At 38.5% G+C, this 20,273-nt stretch overlaps 1 protein-coding gene across 6 annotated transcripts in view; it reads right to left on the bottom strand.

Annotated features, from left to right (window-relative positions):
• The window catches only part of NCOA6 (nuclear receptor coactivator 6), an 89,506-nt gene that overhangs the window by 52,264 nt on the left and 16,969 nt on the right, over positions 1-20,273 (bottom strand). For all 6 annotated transcript variants that reach the window (XM_014550653.1, XM_005879784.2, XM_005879780.2 and 3 more), the window contains exons 2-4: positions 16,844-16,947; positions 9,283-9,564; positions 4,991-5,146 (exon numbers count right to left, since the gene is read on the bottom strand). In XM_014550653.1, the coding sequence (XP_014406139.1) occupies positions 4,991-5,146; positions 9,283-9,517 (391 nt within the window). In that variant the 5' untranslated portion in view covers positions 9,518-9,564; positions 16,844-16,947. The remainder of the gene's footprint in view (positions 1-4,990; positions 5,147-9,282; positions 9,565-16,843; positions 16,948-20,273) is intronic.

The following is a 20,273-nucleotide window of genomic DNA, read 5'->3' as shown; positions in this document are numbered from 1 at the left end:
ATTGGGGAAAAAGGAGACATATGTAAAACTTTAGACAATAAAAAAAAGGAGGAAGCTAATGAAAAAAAAAAAAGGAAGCTAATGAGAGCACAACAGTTTCCTCTGTCTTGTCACTGATGTATGTTAGTTTTCTGTTTTAACCAGGCAGGTTGGTTAGTCACAGGGAACAAACATCCTACCAATAAGAGACCAATCACCAGCCCAGCCAGTGTGGCTCAGGGGTTGAGCGTCAACCTATGAACCAGGAGGTCATGGTTCGATTCCCAGTCAGGGCACATGCCCAGGTTGTAGGCTCGATCCCCATTAGGGAGCGTGCAGGAGGCAGCTGATCCATGATTCTCTCTCATAATGGATGTTTCTCTCTCTCCCTCTCCCTTCCTCTCTCTGAAATCAATAAAAATATTAAAGAGAGAGAGACCAATAACCAGGGCTACAAAGATGCTCTTAGTTGCCTTTGGGAGTTAGGAATAAAAGAGAGAAATATAGATCCTGAGGGTTTCCAATAAAGGGAAAGAACTATTAATATACCAATCCTGCTAGGACATCCTACGCAGAATGAGTACTGTTCTTAAAATGAGCATCAGATCATGTCATTTCTCTACTTAAAACTATTCCATTTCTTCTCACTGCTTTAGAAATGCAAGTCAAACTTCTTAATAGGGTCTACAATGCCTCTATCTATCTAGCCCAGTACTGCTCAACAGAAATATAATACAAGCAACACATGTAATTTAAAAATTTCTAGAAGCTGCAGTAAAAAGGTAAAAATAAACTGGTGAAGTTAACCGCAATATACTTACTTATTAACCCAATACATGTAACATATTATTATTTCAATATACAATTAATATAAAAATCATTAATGAGATACCTTACATTCTTTTTGGGGAGAGCTAAGTCTTCAAAATCTAGTATGAATTTTACACTTAAAGCACATTTCCAGTGCTCAATATCCACATATGGCTTGTGGCTACTATACTGGACAGCCCAGATGTGGCCCTTGCCTATGTATCTAACCTTGAAAACTTACACTATTTTCTCCTTCAATAAAATAAATTCAGCTTTTGTGCCATTTTTTTTTAGTTTCTTGGGTACACAAACCTGCTTCTCACCTCAAGGTCTTCGAGAATGCTGTTCCCGCTGCCTAGGTCTCCTGCACTATTCTCACGTTAAGTCAATGCCTCAATTTTCACGTAATCTTAAGTGTCACAGGCCAGAAAGGCCTCCTCTAACCATCTTATCCAATGTTATGTCACCCTATCAGAACATCCTGTTATTTCTTCAGAGCACATCCCATGTAAATACTTATTTACTTGCTTTCTTGCCTGTATCCCCATCACTATACAAAGGTAACCAATAGTCTGTCCTAGTTCCTTTATGTCTGTTGTCTCAGGATAGTTATTTTACTCTCAAAAGTGATAACTTATAAGTCCATCCTAGTTATGCCCCTTATATACACAGAACAGTGCCTGGTACCTGGTAGATACTCATTAGCTATTTACTGAGTATATGATGAAGAGTCATCTTATCATAACCTTATAAAGAATTATAGGCATTTTTCTATATGATAAATGCATTCCTGGAAAATCTCACATTCTATAAAATCTCACACTGAAAATAACAGGTTTTAGTAGAAAAACATTGTTGGGGCAAACTCAAAACTGATGCAGCTCTGTAACCAGAGCTTTAATAAAAACAAAAATTGGTAGAGACAACATGCCCCAAAATACTAGAGTGGAAATGCCTGGTGAAAGGTGCTAAGATAATGCAGATGCAGTGGTGCTCCGAGCCAGTGGGACTGCCATTAAGGCAGGCACAGGAGGAAATGAAACTTGTCACAAGCCGAGAGCCATGGAATGTTGGGGGGTGCACTTCTGGGGAATATATTTGAATGTAAGTTCTCATTTTTAATTTTCTTAAAATAAAGCTGAAAGGACTTCCACCTATGCAGCAGCTGAACTAAAGGCTCCCCCCAGCCCCATATGGATATTTATCCTTCTATTCACACTATTCTAGTTCCCCTGCCCAGGAACAATCCCATATGAATAAAGACAATTTCCACATTATACTGCTATTATTCCCCTAACTGCTAACTACATGTAACTACTGCTAAGTTTTATTAAAAACAAACAACAAAAAACATGTGGAGCCCTAGCTGGTTTGGCTCAGTGGATAGAGTGTCAGTCTGTGGACTGAAGGGTCCCGGGTTTGATTCTGGTCAAGGGCACATGCCTGGGTTGCGGGCTTGATCCCCAGTAGGGGATGTGCAGGAGGCAGCCAATCAATGATTCTCTCTCATCATTGATGTTTCTATCACTCTCTCCCTCTCCCTTCCTCTCTGAAATCAATAAAGACATATTGAAACACACACACACACACACACACACACACACACAAAACACCAACATGTGGAGAATACTACTGGCTCCCAAACTTGCCTGTTACAGATCAGCTATAGCCTATGAGCCAAATCTAGCCTGTTGCCTGTTTATTTAAATAAAGTGTTATTGGAACACAGCCATACTTATTCATTTACACATTGCCTATGGCTGTTTTTTTGCTACAACAGTTGAGTTGTTGTGACAAAGTCAACAAAATTTATTCTCTGGCCCTTTACAAAAAATATTTGCAGACTTCTGCTTTAAATCACCATGAATTTACAGAAGGGTCACAAAATGCCCTCAAAAAAGATGTCTCCCCAATTCCCTGGCCAAAACTCAAAAAAGGGAAGGTACAAGGAGTGTTCTTCACTAGAGAACAGACTGTTCGGGGAACAACCTGTCCCTCCACCCTTGCAGCAGACACTATGACAGTGGCTACACCTCCCCATACAACTTACAAAGGCATCAACTTACTACCAGTTTCACAAAAGCAACAGCTGCTGCCACCACTTTCACTCCTTCCTGAGTTCTAAGAGAATGTGGAGAGAGAAAGGAGATCCCCCAGGGATACACGTTACCTAAAAGTTAAAGACCTTCTTTCTGTAATATGTGAATTTAATAATATCTAGAAATGTTATCTATTTTGCCTCTTTGCTGGTACCTACGTTTTAATTTATGGCTATTAACAATAAAGGGGAGCCAGCATCTTACCCTTTTAAGAACTTGTAGGAAGTAGGTCTGATTAAAAGAAACTGGTGTTTCCTTTCTCCAGTGGAAAACACTACCAAAAAGGCCCTTTTAACTCAGGTAAATAGGTAACAGAGACCACAAAACATTTGGGGTTTTCACTTATGTGTTTCTTATAAAGAGTACATGTGCTTATGTGCTTATAAACAGTCAATATAGTGTTATTATATCCAATACTTGTTTCACTTCCACTCTTCCTAAAAATTCACTATATCCTATAGATTGCTGTGACTTGATTTTACTTTCCTGAATCCTTTTAGACAACCAAACATTTTTCAAAATAAACTAGTTATTGTTTAAGCCACTATTCCCTCATTTATCAAATGATGTTGAACCCCATTTTTCTTTCTTTTAAAATGTTTTTATTGATGTTTGGAGAGAGAAAGGGAGAGGGAAGGAGACATCGATGTGGAAACAATTGACCGGCTGCCTCCTGCACACCCCCTACTGGGGATCGAGCCCACAACCCAGGCACAAGCCCTGACCAGGAATCGAATTGTGACCTGGTTCATAGGTTGACACTCAACCAGTGAGCAACAACGGCGGGGCTCAGCTGCTGAGGTTTTGTGGAGCATTTAGGTTCCAAGCAAGCACAGGGTCAGGAAGGCTTGGCCTGCCAGTGGAAGGTAAGGCTGAAAACGTTGGTTGCCACCTGCCTGCATCACATAAGAGGGAAGGAGATGGTTTTGGTTCACTGGGCACCCAAAGATAGAACCTCCTTTGTGCTCCCCCACACTTGGTACTTACACCTCTCACAGGTTTGTTTGCCTCACCAAGGTCATGAACTCCTTCTGATTTCATAAAAACAAGGACTATATTTTATTTAGCACTGTATTCTGAGTGCTGAAACAAAGTGTTGCCATTATATATGTGTTTCCCTTGCTTTCATTCAACATATATTTACCAAAGAACCTAAAACATGTACAGTCAAGCAGAGATCCAACAGTAAGCCAAACAAGACATGCTCCCTATCCTACTTAAGCTTGCAATCTATGGGGGAACAAAACAATCATCAAATAACTGCTCTAATGAAAGTGTGATCTGAGGGGGAAAATACAGGCTTTTGTGAGTATACGTAACAAAAAACTATGACTGCGTCCAGGAGTTCAGAAAATACATCCTCCAGATGTAAGCTGATACTGGAAGGCTGAGTAGGTGTTTAAGAGAAAATGTTAGGGAACAATATTCATATAGAGAAGCCATCAATGCCAGGGACCTGTGACAGGAGGAAGAAATGCATATTCAAGGAACCAAAAGCAAGCTGGAAAAGCTGGAACACAGCAAAGAGGAGAGTTGTACAAGATAAGGCTGGATGAAAAAGGTAGAGGTCAGACCATGCAAAGCCTGAGGTCATAATAAAGAGTCTGGTCTTCTGAACAATAGCAAGCCATAGCAGGGATTTAAATTTAAGCTGTGTGTGTTTATGTAGTATATTTTCATTTTGAAAAGATCACTCTGGCAAAGTATTTGAAAAATGAATACTACTACAAAAGAATTGTTCAGGGTCTCCTAATCTCTGTTAGATAAGTAAAGATATAAAAACTAAGGCTTAGTTGGTAGAAGGAAGCAACTGAAATCAGATATTCTTCAAAAGACAAATCAGTTTCTGGTCAGAATGCCAGTAAAATCAAAGTATGATAGGCCAACAGCCAAAGTCAGCCACGGGAACAGAGTCTGAGGCTACAGATGCTGAAGCATCAGGACCCAACTAGAGACTCAATTCCTCTTTATCCTAAAGGGCTACAATGTGAAGCACAGGTTACGTAAGTTACTTGGCATTCTAAAGCTGAAGAGAGGATTAAAGCAGCACAGGAAATCATGCTACATTCTGCTGCTGTTATGATTTGGGTCCAGACAGGCACCTTCAATCTGAACGGAGAGAATCCCCAGATCCCGAAGCTGCTGGTTGTTGCTCTGAGCCAGGATCCGTAGCCGCTCCGCTGCTTCTCGGGGGATGTTGAATGTCACACGCACACTATTCCAGGGCTCCACCTTCTGTACCTTTAGCTTGCTGGATTCTTGGTTGTGAAAGAAAGAGAATAATATTAGCAACCTTTTAGCAACTAGAAGACATGAAACAACAACAAAAAGAAAAAAGAACAGGCAAAGCACTAGCTTGGAGTAGCTAAGCAGCTTAGGCTTTGATGTTAGATAGACTTCAAACCTAATCCTAACTTTGCCACTTAGCACCAGGGTGCCCATGAACAAGTTATTTGATCTTTCTGAAAATTACCTTGCTCTTCTCTAAAATCATGAAAAAACTACTTAGAGATTGTGAGTGCTAAATGAGATAATATGTCCCAAAAATCTAGTACAGGACCTACTACACCATAGCTACTGAATAAATGGAAAGCAGTAAAATAGAGTAAGGAATATGAGAGAAGAGAGAGGTTAAGTTTAAATTAATAGAATAATATCTATTCTGGACTCAGATTAATGCATGTGAACTGAGAAACTGAGAACATTTAAGTCTCAAATTTCAAGTGAGATTCTATAAAAATTCAATTGGCAGATATGTCAACTGTTAAATACGTACAAAGGAATCTGCAGCTTATTTAAAGAAACAGCACTATAAAAGACACTAGTAAATTTACTTATAAAAAGGTTAAGCAAAAAAAGGAAGAAAAAAGGTTAAGCAATTTTACCTCTTCAAATAAAATATTTGAAATTTTAATACTCATATTTAAATATTCACTGAGCATCCCTGTGGAAGATAATTATAGAGACAGAGAGGAAACATATCTTATAATGTCCTATAAATGTTCCAGTTTAAAGAGGGCTTAAGTCTTGATTCTTCATCTCTTTGATTTTTAAATCTTTACCTACCTTAAACAAGAGTACAATTTCCACTGAAGCACATGAAACTGAGGGGGAAAACAACATAATTTTTAAAAAAATATATTTTATTGATTTTTACAGAGAGGAAGGGAGAGGGATAGAGAGTTAGAAACATCAATGAGAGAGAAACATTGATAAGAGAGAAACATCAATCAGTTGCCTCCTGCACACCCACTACTGGGGATGTGCCCGCAACCAAGGTACATGCCCTTGACTGGAATCGAACCTGTGACCCTTCAGTCCGTAGGCTGACGCTCTATCCACTGAGCCAAACTGGTCAGGGCAAACAACATAATTTGACAACCAAGCTTCAGTTAAGATATGAAAACATTACATTTCAGCAAGACTGAAAAATCAATGCAAACTTCAGCACATGTTTTTAAAAGAAAATATAAAAATTAACTAATTGAGGAGGTAATATTGTTTATAATTATATTTTACAGATGGAAAAACAAATCCCAGGACCAGGTAGCAGACTAAAACCCTTTTTTTTTTTCAACAACACCAGACAAAATAATTTTCCCTTTTGTTAAAACTCAGCTAAGTTAAATCTTTTGTATCCTCTATTCAGTTATACATTTTAATATTAAGAAAATGGTCTTGCTCTGGCTGGTTTGGCTCAGTGGATGGAGCGTCGACCTGCAGACCAAAGGATCCCAGGTTCAATTCCAGTCAAGGGCATGTACCTTGGTTGCAGGCTTCTCCCCGGCCTGGGCCCTGGTCAGGATTCACGCAGGAGGCAACCAATCGATGTGTTTCTCTCACATCGATGTTTCTCTCTGTCTTTTCCTCTCTCTCTCACTCTCCCTAAAAAAAATCAATGGACAAAAATATCCTCAGGCGAGGACTAAAAAAAAAGAAGGAAAATGGACTTGTGGGCATATCTGTTCTCAAAATAAGAAATATCCACGGATAGTGGAAAGTGCCTACATGCTGCCTAAAGCCCCTGCCAACTCCAAAATCATTATATATTGAGAGTTAACTTACCCAGACATGAAATTCACTTGTTCTAATGTGGAAAAAAGAGATCACTTGCTAAGAGCAGTGAGATAATACAATCACAGAAATTTAGAATGAATTAGGCAATATTTAGTTCCAGTCTATATTACAGGCAAGAAAACTGAAGCCCAGAAAGGCTAAGTGATTGGCCCAGGGTCCTGTGGCTACCTGGCAGCATCAGAGATGGCATTAAAATCCTGCTCTGATTCTCAGGTCAATTTCCTTTTCATGACACTTATGCCTCCGAACAGCAAAAGGCAGGAAGCTTGGGATCCTGTTTCCACAGAGTACAGGTGCTACAGGACTTCTTCCTAATCTGAAGAGTACTGGAATCTTGTATGTGGTCTAGACAAACATCAAATAGGCTATGACAGCCTTAACCGGTTTGGCTCGGTGGATGGAGCGTCGGCCTGCAGACTGGGGGGTCCCGGGTTCGATTCCGGTCAAGGGCGTGTGCCTTGGTTGCGGGCACATCCCCAGTGGGAGATGTGCAGGAGGCAGCTGGTCGATGTTTCTCTCTCATCGATGTTTCTGGCTCTCTATCTCTCTCCCTTCCTCTCTGTGAAAAATCAATAAAATATATTTTTAAAAAAAATAGGCTATGACATTATCTACTTGTGATTTGGTTTAAAAAAAATCCTTGTTTATATATAGCTACATTTTATCAAAAGTTTTTAAAAGTTCCATCATATTTGAGAAGATACGATTTAAAACATATTTTTGCACCAAGTATATAACCTAATAACTGTATAGGTCAGGGTTTGGTAATTTATTTAAAAGCAATGAAAAAATTGACTCAGCAATTTAAAAATAAGGGGGAAAATGTGGGTAATTAAGAGCAATGAGCAAGTTCAGGCCTAGGTGGGCCCTTATAAAATGATATATTATGACTGTGATTATGGTGACAATGACGGTGATAACTGCAACTTTAACACATAAAAGTCTCTAATACTATGCTAAATAGTACATTAACTATAAAGAAATCTTACGCAACACACTAAAAAAGTACTTGAAAAAAAAAACACACAGCAGCTTCCCTCCTGACATCAAATCTCAAAAGAAAAAAAAACCCATGCCTAAAAAAATCTAATGAGCACTTGATCAAATCAAGATTTGTGATAGAAAGATAAAACCTAGGCTTTGCACTATGTCTGAAGGAATTACATAACTGTCCAACCAGGAAAGATGGAGAACACCTAAACTAAGATTTAAAAACACAATGTGGGGGGGGAGTCGATCAGGAAAAAAGGAGACATATGTAATACTTTAAACAATAAATAAGTAAATACATACATACATACATACATACATAAATTAAATAAAGTGCCAAATTGCCCAAAAACAAAAACACAAATGGCCACAAGACCAAGACAGGTAATCTAAATGTGTGAAGAGATCAGATGGAAATTGTGATGAGGTGAGGGGCTGCCTTTGGTGCTATTCAGCATCATCTGGGGCAGAGAAAGAGCACAAAGCTATCAGATCTTTCCATTTTTACAGAAAAATCCAAAACATGGATTTTTATGTAAAATATTTAAAATTTTAAAGCATTGGCAATGAAATTCAAACATTAAAAAATTAAAAAAAACAAAACAAAACAAAAAAATGAAAGTGGGCCATAAGATGCGGCTTATGGTTGGATTCAGTAGGCTGTTGGTTAGTATCCTCTGATCTAAAGTTTAAGAAAACCAATTTCAAGCACACTTTAAGTAGAACCATGGAGTAAAAGACTTAAAGATCCAGTCTAAACTCTTCATTTTATACACAAGGAAACTGAAGGCCAGAGAATTAGAAACAATAAATATATTTGGGTTTTGAGACTTACTCCTATCCACTAGAGCAGGTTATTTACGTATTGCTATGTTACGTTCAGTTCCTCCATGAACTTAAAAGAAACACAATAGCATTTCTTTAAAAAAAAAAAAGGGAAAAAATACTAAAATTCCAACTTTACAATTAAAATGAGTCTTTCAGCCCTAGCCGGTTTGGCTCAGTGGATAGAGCATCGGCCTGCGGACTTAAGGGTCCCAGGTTCGATTCCGGTCAGGGGCATGTACCTTGGTTGCGGGCACATCCCCAATAGTGGGTGTGCAGGAGGCAGCTGATGGATGTTTCTCTCTCATCGATGTTTCTAACTCTCTATCCCTCTCCCTTCCTCTCTGTAAAAAATCAATGGAATATATTTAAAATAAATAAATAAATAAAATAAAATAAAATGAGTCTTTCAAACCAGTACAGCAAAATTTTACATTGTAAAACTCAAGATAGTCACAGAAGGGCAAATACTTAGAAGGCAAAAGTAATTAAAGCAAATTACCCATGTGTAACAAATTGGGCACATTCTCCAATATTGTGTCCAATTTCCATTTGAAGTCTTTATCATCTATATTTCCTTTGAAGGCCACAAAGATTGTGGAATCCTCCAAAATACTATCACTTTTTGTGTCATCATCTTCTAGTCCGGAGTCAAAATCCATCTCTGAGTCTTCCATTGTTGATGAACACAAGGAAGTATAGATGTCTTCTAAGTTTGGAAGGTCATCCAAAACCATGGTGAATATTATTCCAGAAGCAAGTGCCAAGTGGACAAAAAGAAAACCTTTGAAAAGAGAATAGAGAAAAAGCATGGCAATGCATAATTATGTAATCAACAATGTAGAATCCATAGTTCTTTTTATTTTGTATTTATGTCCATTATGTTATACTAGAGGCCAGGTGCACAAAACTTGTGCACGGGGGAGGGGGCGGGGAGGGGCCCTCAGCCCAGCCTGCGCCCTCTCGCAGTCTGGGACCCTTAGGGGGATGTCCACCTGCCAGGTTAGGCCCGCTCCCCAGGAGGATCAGACCTAAGCTGGCAGTCAGACATCCCCCTGGCAGCCCGGGAGCTCTCAGAGGATGTCCGACTGACTGACGGCTTAGGTCAGTCGGATATCCTTAGCACTGCTGAGGAGGCGGGAGAGGCTCCCGCCACCGCCGCTATGTTTGCAGCCATCAGCCCGGCTTGTGGCTGAGCAGAGCTCCCCCTGTGGGAGCAAACTGACCACCAGGGGGCAGCTCCTGCGTTGAGCATCTGCCCCCTGGTGGTCAGTGCACATCATAGCGACTGGTCGTTCCAGGTAGTTCTGCCATTAGGGTCAATTTGCATATTACCTTTTTATTATATAGGATGCTACATCTTTGTAAGTCTAGAGTATGGGGAGGAGGGAACAAGAGATCATAAAAAAAATAAAACAGCCCTGGCCGGTTTGGCTCAGTGGATAGAGCGTCAGCCTGCAGACTCAAGGGTCCCAAGTTCAATTCTGGTCAAGGGCACGTACCGTGGTTGCGGGCACATCCCCAGTGGGGAGTGTGCAGGAGGCAGCTGATCGATGTTTCTCTCTCATCGATGTTTCTAACTCTCTATCCCTCTCCCTTCCTCTCTGTAAAAAATCAATAAAATATATATTTTAAGATACATCCTTCTTGCCATACATTTATTGAATCCATTGCTTCTAACAGTTACACTCCTGGTGTGGATCTACCACACTATCACAGTGATAGACACCCAGGTTCTCCAGTTCTCTGCTACCACAGAGAGAACTAATGCTGCAATGGACACCCTTGTACATGTCTTCTTGGATTTGTGTGAGAACCTCTTTGGTTATATACCAAAAATGGAATATCTGGAGATTTCCCCTCTAAGGCAACGTCTTCTTCAGCTCACCCAGGACCACACCAACTGTATTTGCCACTCAGGGCTTTATTTCCACAGCTTTAAAGAAGACCATGGACTAGCTTGGCTGGGACAGGAGTGTTTAGGAATGTATTTATTCTTCTTTGATATATTTAAGTTAACTGAATACTCACTATATATATTTGATAGTGTAAAGATAAATACCCTATTCTGTATATATAAGCCATTTTTACAGATAAAATACAGCTTGAGGTCATGTGATTAGTGACAGAATTAAGATTTGGAAAAAAGTCTATCTAACTCCAAATCCCCTAGAGAGAATAAAATAGGAATAATATTGTCTCTACAAGAAAAACATTACTTTGCTCTCTTGAGAATGAGAGAATGAGGGAAAATAAATGTTCTTTCTCAGAAAATTCACACATACAGTTCTTGATTTGTTGGTGGAAAATAGTTCCTTGGCAAAATGAGTTTCTAAGCCAAGAGCCTGACACAGGGCTTTTGTGAGAGAAGACTGGAACTCCGAGGCGCAGGCCAGCGCTCTGTGCATATCTCCCTGATTAGCCAATGGGAAGGGTAGCGGTCGTACGCCAATTACCATGTTTCTCTTTTATTAGTGTAGATGTTATACTAGAGGCCTGGTGCACAAAACTTGTGCACGGGGGAGGGGGCGGGGAGGGGCCCTCAGCCCAGCCTGCGCCCTCTCGCAGTCTGGGACCCTTCGGGGGATGTCCACCTGCCGGGTTAGGCCTGCTCCCCAGGAGGATCAGACCTAAGCTGGCAGTCAGACATCCCCCTGGCAGCCGGGAGCTCTCAGAGGATGTCCAACTGACTGACGGCTTAGGCCAGTCGGATATCCTTAGCGCTGCTGAGGAGGCGGGAGAGGCTCCTGCCACTGCCGCTATGTGGAGTTATTAATCAAATTCTAAAGTGCAAAAGAAGGGAATCATTTGTCTTGCTAAGATATTCTTAGTATATTCCAAAGGCATTGTTTCATGTAAACTCTTACTTTCAAGAATCCTATTTTCTTGTTACCTAGTTTAAGAGGAATTTATAGATAAGAGGTCAATTCTTAGATATATACATATATACCATCATTAGGCTCAGCAAGTAAACCTGATGAATTTTGTATCCCTAACCCAAGGGACTATTTGCCTTAAATATTCTAGATATAAAGATTGATTAGTTCAAATAAAATAAATTTAAAAAATAAAGATTGGTGAGTTCACTGAAGAAATGCATCTGAATAGAAGCATGAATTTAGTGATGGACAGAACCAGTCATAAAATTATCCTAGAAAGAAGAAGTGTAGAATCAGATTCTAAAATAAATACATATTGCCGTAGCTGGTTTGTCTCAGTGGATAGAGCGTCAGCCTGCGGACTGAAGGGTCCCAAGTTTGATTCCAATCAAGGGCACATGCCGAGGTTGCCGGCTCGATCCCCAGTAGGGGGCATGCAGGAGACGGCTGATGAATGATTCTCATCATTGATGTTTCTATCTCTTTCTCCCTCTCTCTTCCTCTCTAAAGTCAATAAAAATATTTTTTAAAATAAATAAAAAAGAAAAGAAAACAAGTATTTTTTGAGAATTTATATAAACCTTTGGGTGACCCCACAACACAAGGAGCTCCCCAAGACTTGCCTTACTCCTGTCCTGACAAGTTTCCAAGAAGCCAGTTTCTAAACTCCTCCTCTTTAGCTCAGTGGATAGAGCACTGGCCTGTGAACCGAAGGGTCCCAGGTTCGATTTCCTGTCAAGGGCACATACCTTGGTTGCAGGCTCCTCCCCATACCGGTCCCTAATTGGGGCACATGCAGGAGGCAACCGATAACCAATCGATGTGTTTCTCTCACATCAATACTTCTCTCTGTCTTTCCCTCTCTTTTCCACTCTCTCTAAAAATCAATGGAAAAATATCCTTAGGTGAGGATTAAAAAAAATCTCTTCTTATATAAACTATAATTACAACTATGTTTTCTTTTTTAAGATGGATAAGAAAAAAGGACTGAAAATCAATACACTAAAATGCATAATTGTGCTAGGCTAAATATTACAGCTAAATATGCTGTAATATGGTTATATTACTTGAATAAATGGAGAAATGTATTAACCTTTGTTCTTTGAAATAATCAATAAACTTCAAGAGCAAATGCTTTTCAAAAATGAATCTAAGCAATCTTATGGGGGAGGAGGGGAAGTCCTATGTTTTAAGTAAATATGGGGGGAAATTTTGACATTTGATCAAAGCATCTTATAGTCTGGTATTATAATTATCAATAAGGAACAGTGAGATTGAGTGGTTAAGAAACAACAGCATTCAGAAAATCCTTTAGAAATACCACTGCCCGGCCCTAACCGGTTTGGCTCAGTGGATGGAGCGTCGGCCTGCGGACTGAAGGGTCCCAGGTTCGATTCCAGTCAAGGGCATGTACCTTGGTTGTGGGCACATCCCCAGTAGGGGGTGTGCAGGAGGCAGCTGATCGATGTTTCTAACTCTCTATTCCTCTCCCTTCCTCTCTGTAAAAAAATCAATAAAATACATTAAAAAAAAAGAAATACCACTGCCCTTAGTCAACTGCCATCTGCATTTTACAGAGTTTAAAGAACTTTACTAATAAAGATAAATAAACAAAGCTTAAAAAGATTTTTAGGGCTTAAAAGCTGCTGCTCGGCAAGAAAAAGTGATTGCTTAAACTGCATGAAAAATGGTAGCTATTTAGCAGCTGTTCCAAAGTTGAAACAACTGTAAGAAGAGAATTTAAAATTTAAGAAACATTTTCCAAAAGAACCTTTAATTGGAAAGAAGGAAACCAACTGAAAAACCTGGACTTTGACAGTCTTCTAAGGAGGCCATTGGTCATGGTATAAGGCTGTGTGTCAAGATTTGAAAAGCTCTCTACTGGCAGATACATAAGTCAGCTAATTTAAATTCAGGAATTACCAGTTTAACAACACCTATGGGCACTACACAAGTGCTTAGAAAACAAGAAACTGAAAGGCAGGCTATGAAAAAAATGGTTGACCTTCCTTCCAGAAAACTTTTTAAAGTAACTTCTTTTAGATAACTTCATTGAGAAGATTCCACTTAAAATCTATTAATAAGGATTTCATATCAAAATAATGACTAATCTTTGTGTTTGAAATGCAGTTCAGCAACCAACTCTTAGAGAGAGAAAACAGACTATAGCTATCTCAAGAGACGCATTTGGTCACTTATGGTCATCTATCAAAAGATAATATGTAAAAAAAAAAAAAGATAATATGTGCAATTTCTCTGGGTTTGCTAAGATTAAATAGCAGTTATCTTGCTCACCCACATAATAAATTTCTAGGTTACTTATTGATTTCAATTCTTACTGGAGCTCTTTTGAATTTTCATGAGGAATCTAAGAAAAAAATGTGATATTTAGGAGAAATTTTAAAAGTAAGCATATTATTTATGCTACATTTCCAAGGTAGAATAAAATAGATTTGTAAATGAAATCATTTCAGGGTACCTAAATAGCTCCAGTTAATGAAGGAAAGCTCTTTATTATAGAAGAATGCCAACTTAAATGTAAAATATATATATATATCATTTTAAAAATATAATTTTTATTATTCCTAATAAAATAATTCAGGCAAGGATCATTAATAAAGATAAAATTTTATGTGAAAAACAGACACACAACTGGATAGCACATGATGTCAAAGTATCATCCCAGATTTGTTGCTTGTTAATGGGAAAAATAACTTTACAATGGAAGAACTGTCACTACCTGAACACAATGTTCAACCTTAGCATCATTAGCACAGAAACAACCAGAAATTATGTACAGTATGAAATGCACAGCATTACCTATGAAACAGTCTTGCCAAAAATGTTTAACCTGAATCTAGCAAGTTTTTTAAAAAAAATATTTTTATTGATTTCAGAAAGCAAGGCAGAGAGAAAGATAGAAACATCAATGATGAGAGAGAATGATTGATTGGCTGCCTCCTGCACGCCCCCTGCTGGGGATTGAGCCGGCAGCCCGGGCATGAGCCCTTGACTGAAATTGAACCCAGGACTCTTTAGTCCGCAGGCTGACTGAACCTAGCAAGTTTTTAACAGGAGACAAAGGAACAATTTAACACCATGAAAAAATAATTAGACAAATCTAGAATATAGGATTTCTGTAGCACAATTGGCTTGCCCTCTTAGTAAAAGGTAGATAAAACTATTCTACATTAAAAGAGATTTAAAAGACTTAAACATCAAATGGAGTGTATGGTCCTTTATTGAATCTTGGTTTGAAAAAAAGATGTAAAGCACATTTTTAGGGTAATTAGGAAATTATTACTAATTTTGTTAGGTGTGATAATGTTGCTGTGGTCACACAGGACAATGTTCTTATCATTTCTTAAGAGATGCATACTGAAACATTTAGGGGTGAAATGTCATGCTATCTGTAATTTACTTTAAAATACATTAAGCAAATATGGCAAAACAAAATGTTAATATTGGTTAACAATAGGTCATGAGTATATAGGTATTATTTATACCATAATTTTATATATGATTAAAACTGCTCATAATAAAAAGTTTCTTAAAAAAACATATTTATATTATCCTATATAATAAAAGGCTATTATGTAAACTGTCCCCTCAACTGGGAGTTCGACAGGGATTTCAACTGGGAGTTTGACCAGGAGGCGGGGCTGGCCGGCCAACTGCCCGTGGCCCCTCACCCTGGCTGGCCTGGTCTGATTGGTCGATCGGGGTGGGCCAGCCGGACCCCACCCATGCACGAATTCATGCACTGGGCCTCTAGTATCCTATCTAATAAAGAGGAAATATGCTAATTGACCCTCACGCTGTCGCAAAGATGGCGGTGCCCACAGCCACAAGATGGCCAGCAAGGGAGGGCAGTTGGGGGCGACCGGGCCGGCAGAGGAGGGCAGTTGGGGGTGATCGGGCCAGCAGGGGAGGGCAGTTGGGAGCGATCAGGCCAGCAGGGAGCAGTTAGATGTCGACCAGGCCTGCAGGAGAGGGCAGGGCAGGGAGCAGTTAGATGTCGATCAGGCTGGCAGGGGAGTGGTTAGGAGGTGATCAGGCTGGCAGGCAGAAGCGGTTAGGGGCAATCAGGCAGGCAGGCGAGTGGTTGGGAGCAGCAGTCCCGGATTGTGAGAGGGATGTCCCTGTGGGATCAGGCCTAAACCGGCAGTTGGACATCCCCCGAGGGGTCCCAGATTGGAGAGGGTGCAGTCTGGGCTGAGGGACACCCCCCCTCCCAGTGCACAAATTTCATGCATCAGGCCTCTAGTTATATTTAGCTATCTGCACCAGTCCTTTCTCTTCAGAATTTTTACCTGGTGCAAGTAGCTGAATAATCGGTAAAATATTGTCACAGGCTATTCAAATTATTTGACTTGGCTGCCATTTGAGCAAAAGACAAAAGACACTATTATCCACATCAGATTATCACAAACTCACATACCTATTGGAGTCAGGCAGGTAAAATAAATAAGAGAAGAACACTGGCTATTAAATGCATTTTCACATACTGTATGAATGGTTTGAGCAATGGGAAACTTGAATACCCATCTATGATGAGCACCTACAACTTTGCTCCAGCTTATTATTTTCCTATGGAGTGATGGGAAGAATTGAAAAGGCCCAGAATTAATAGATATTTTGAATTTTAAGAAAAGACAAAAATCCATATATTTAGTGAAATCTCCAGATTTTCAAAGAGATTTACATTTTTGAAAATACTCTATGGGCCAAGTGAAACACACTGCAGCTGCATATGGCCCACAAGCCATCAGTTTTCAATTTCTAATTAAGTCTGACAATCCAGGTATGACTCATGTGATTGACTAGTACAGCACTAGGCCTGAGTGAACTATGTGGGTTTGGTGTATTGCTGGAGGAAACCAGATATTTAAAATGCATTTAAGTGTTATGATGTACCTCTCGGGAGGTCTGTGGACTCCTCAAGAAAAAAGAGATCAAGCAATCTCTTAATCTCAGAAGAACAGAAGGTTCAAACTTAGTGAATTTTGGTTTCTTTAAATATGCTGAAGTCTCCCATATCTGGTTGAAGGACTATCTTAACCTTTGACAAAACACTAGATGGTGAAGGAAACAGTTTTTTACTTGCTATGTAACGGTACAGCCATTCCATTGCTTGGAATTAAGCCAAGCCATATCCACTCTCTTACATAAGGTTTCACTCACCAAAATATCTTTTTTAATTTTTATCATTTATCCAGGTCATCCTCTACATCCAAACAAGCTGGCATTTTTAGGGACTATATTTCAAGGTAGTCCAAATAAAAATTCTAAAAAAAAAGAAAAAGAAAGTTACAATATTATATAGAAATTACACAGGTAACCTATTTTTGCAACAGAAGTTAATGTAAATATCACAAGTTATCAAGTCAACTTAGATATCTCCAAACAATGTTAAAATAGGGTTTTCATTAAGCATCTTTTTTTCTGAGATCTTAAACCATTCATCAACAAGCATTCAGAGTATAGAAGCAAACTAAGGGACATATACCAGTTTCACTTAATAATAATCATGAAACTGGGACCCTAAGCATTAGAGTCCTTCCTATACCTTCATTTTTAAACCTGTTAAATTAAAATAAATTAACATCATGCTGCACTGTTTGCAGATACTTGGTGCCAAAACCAAAATATTCTGTATACACACTAAATAAAAGACATACCTGTTCTAGTCCTGGCCAGTGTGCTCAATGGTTAGAGCATAAGCCCTGCGCACCAAAGGGTCACAGGTTCGATTCCTGGTCAAGGGCACATACCTGGGTTGCAGGTTCAATCCCTGCCCCAGTGGGGGTGCATGCAGGAAGCAATCAATTGATGTGTCTCACTAACATTGATATTTCTCTTTTCCTCTCTCCCTCCCTCCCTACCTCCCTTCCACTCTCTCTGAAAAAAAAAAAAAAAAATCAATGGGAAAAATATCCTTGGGTGAGGATTAACAAAACAAAACAAAACACACACAAAAACCAGCCCCTCCTCCTGGCACTCCAGGTTATTAAAGTGAATCAAATTAAAAAACAAACAAACAAACAAAAACAATGCACTTCTAATTGAATTTCAAAACTCATTTTTAAACTTCATAAAGTATAGATTTCGTTTTTTCCGACTTTATAATATCTATAATATCTATATATTTTACTCTTCATTAAATTTTCAGTTTAAGTTCTAAAGTATTCTTTATTATACACACAGAAATTATGTATAAAAAGTGCATAATTTTTTTCTGGCATGCCTCAGAAAAAATTTCCTACTTAATAAAACAATATCTATTTACAATATCTTTAACTTTGCTATTATGGTTTTACATTACTGCCAAATACTGATTTTATAATTTCAAAATTTTAGATGAATATATATACTGTGTATTAATAAATTATTAGAGAAAAAATGACCCCTTATTTTTTAATTCAAGAAAATGCCATTTTTAAGTCTTCATGGAACATTAATAAAAATTAAGCTTCAAGAAAGCCATAGAGAAAATTTCAATAAATCCAAAGAGTATCAATAGGATAAAACTGATGACCAGCACTAAAATTATAAATTTAAAATGAAATAAAAAACAAAAGCCTTTCTACCTTAAAATAATAACAAAACCTTAACTTGGGTTAAAAAATAAATGAAAATTGCAAAATTTCTAGAAAACAATAAGGAAAATATTACATATTAGAACCTAAAGAATACAATCAAATCAGCAAAGAAGACTATTCAGTCACAAATACCTTTATCAAAATAAAATGAAAAATAAATTAATTAAATATCCACTCAAAAAGTTAGGGGGAAAACTAATAATGTAAACTGAAAGAAAGCAAAATAAAGGAATTAATACAGGTGAAAGCAAAAATTAATGAGAAAATAGAAAAACATTAGCAGAACTAATAAATTAATCTAAAAATTGGTACATTGGGGAAAAAAATCAGTAACACAGTTAAACCACTAATTAATCTAGTGAGTGGGGAGAAAACCCTAATATATAAAATAAGAAATCAGAGCCCTAGCCAGTTTGGCTCAGTAGATAGAGCGTCAGCCTGCGGAATGAAGGGTCCCAGGTTCGATTCTGGCCAAAGGCACATGCCCGGGTTGCGGGCTTGATCCCTTTGTGGGGCATGCAGGAGGCAGCCGATCAATGATTCTCTCTCATCATTGATGTTTCTATCTCTCCCTCTCCCTTCCTCTGTGACATCAATGAAAATACATTAAAAAAAAAAATAAGAGAGCCACAGACACAAAGAAAATTAAAAAGACCAAAGAGACTATTTTACTCAGGCTTCTGCTCACATCTGTCTATGTCAACAATTTTCAATGGGTGTGCCACAGAATTTTTAAAACATGCAAAACCTGACTACTTAGTCAGGGGCAATGACCTCTTTTCCCTTAGATCAGTGGTTCTCAACCTTCCTAATGCCGCGACCCTTTAATACAGTTCCTCATGTTGTGGTGACCCCCAACCATAAAATTATTTTCGTTGCTACCCTAATATATAAAATAAGAAATCAGAGCCCTAGCCAGTTTGGCTCAGTAGATAGAGCGTCAGCCTGCGGAATGAAGGGTCCCAGGTTCGATTCTGGCCAAAGGCACATGCCCGGGTTGCGGGCTTGATCCCTTTGTGGGGCGTGCAGGAGGCAGCCGATCAATGATTCTCTCTCATCATTGATGTTTCTATCTCTCTCTCTCCCTTCCTCTGTGACATCAATAAAAATACATTAAAAAAAATAAATAAGAGAGCCACAGACACAAAGAAAATTAAAAATACCAAAGAGACTATTTTACTCAGGCTTCTGCTCATCAGGTTGAGAACCACTGCCTTAGATTATCAAATTAAAAAAGTGACAACAGCTAACACAACAACAGCTGTCTGATGTAAATGAATAAAAAATTATACATATATTTTTTGTCAGATTGGAAAAAAAATAATTTTTGGTGTACTGCAGAATTTTAGTAATTAGTTAGTGTGCCATAAGATGAAAAGGTTGAAAATTGCTGGTTTATGTAAATATGATAATGCTCCCAAAAGTGCCATGCACAGAATTAATGGAAACACTATTAACCCAGTAGAGAACAGATTAAGTCTAATGATTTGAAACTGTTTCACAGTATACAAAAAGAAAGAAAACTTTCCAATTTTCTTATGAAGCAAATATAGAATGAGCTTCAAAAGCTGAAACAAACTGCAGGCAGAAAGCTACAGATCAATCTCTCCTATACTGATCAATCTCTCTCACACTGAGGCAAGATTTCTAAGTCAAATTTTAAATAGAATACAAGAGGAGTCAGACAGACTCTTCAATAAATGGTGTTGGGAAAATTGGACAGATACATGCAAAAAAATTAAACTAGACCACCAACTTACACCATACACAAAAATAAACTCAAAATGGGTAAAGGACTTAAACGTAAGACGGAAATCCAGAAAAATCTTAGAGAAATCCACAGGCAGCAAAATCTCAGACATATGCCAAAGCAATATCCTCACAATGGAAACTAAAGAGGAAATAAACAAATGGGACTACATCAAAATAAAAAGCTTCTGCACAGCAAAAGAAACCATCAACAAAACAACAAGAAAGCCCACTGCATGGGAGAACATATTTGCCAATGTTAT

This window comes from Myotis brandtii, unplaced genomic scaffold, assembly GCF_000412655.1.
Source record: "Myotis brandtii unplaced genomic scaffold, ASM41265v1 scaffold61, whole genome shotgun sequence".
In the NCBI taxonomy this organism is placed as follows: Eukaryota; Metazoa; Chordata; class Mammalia; order Chiroptera; family Vespertilionidae; genus Myotis; species Myotis brandtii.
Note: the sequence above shows the minus strand (reverse complement) of the source record. Positions and strands in the feature narration are given on the sequence as shown.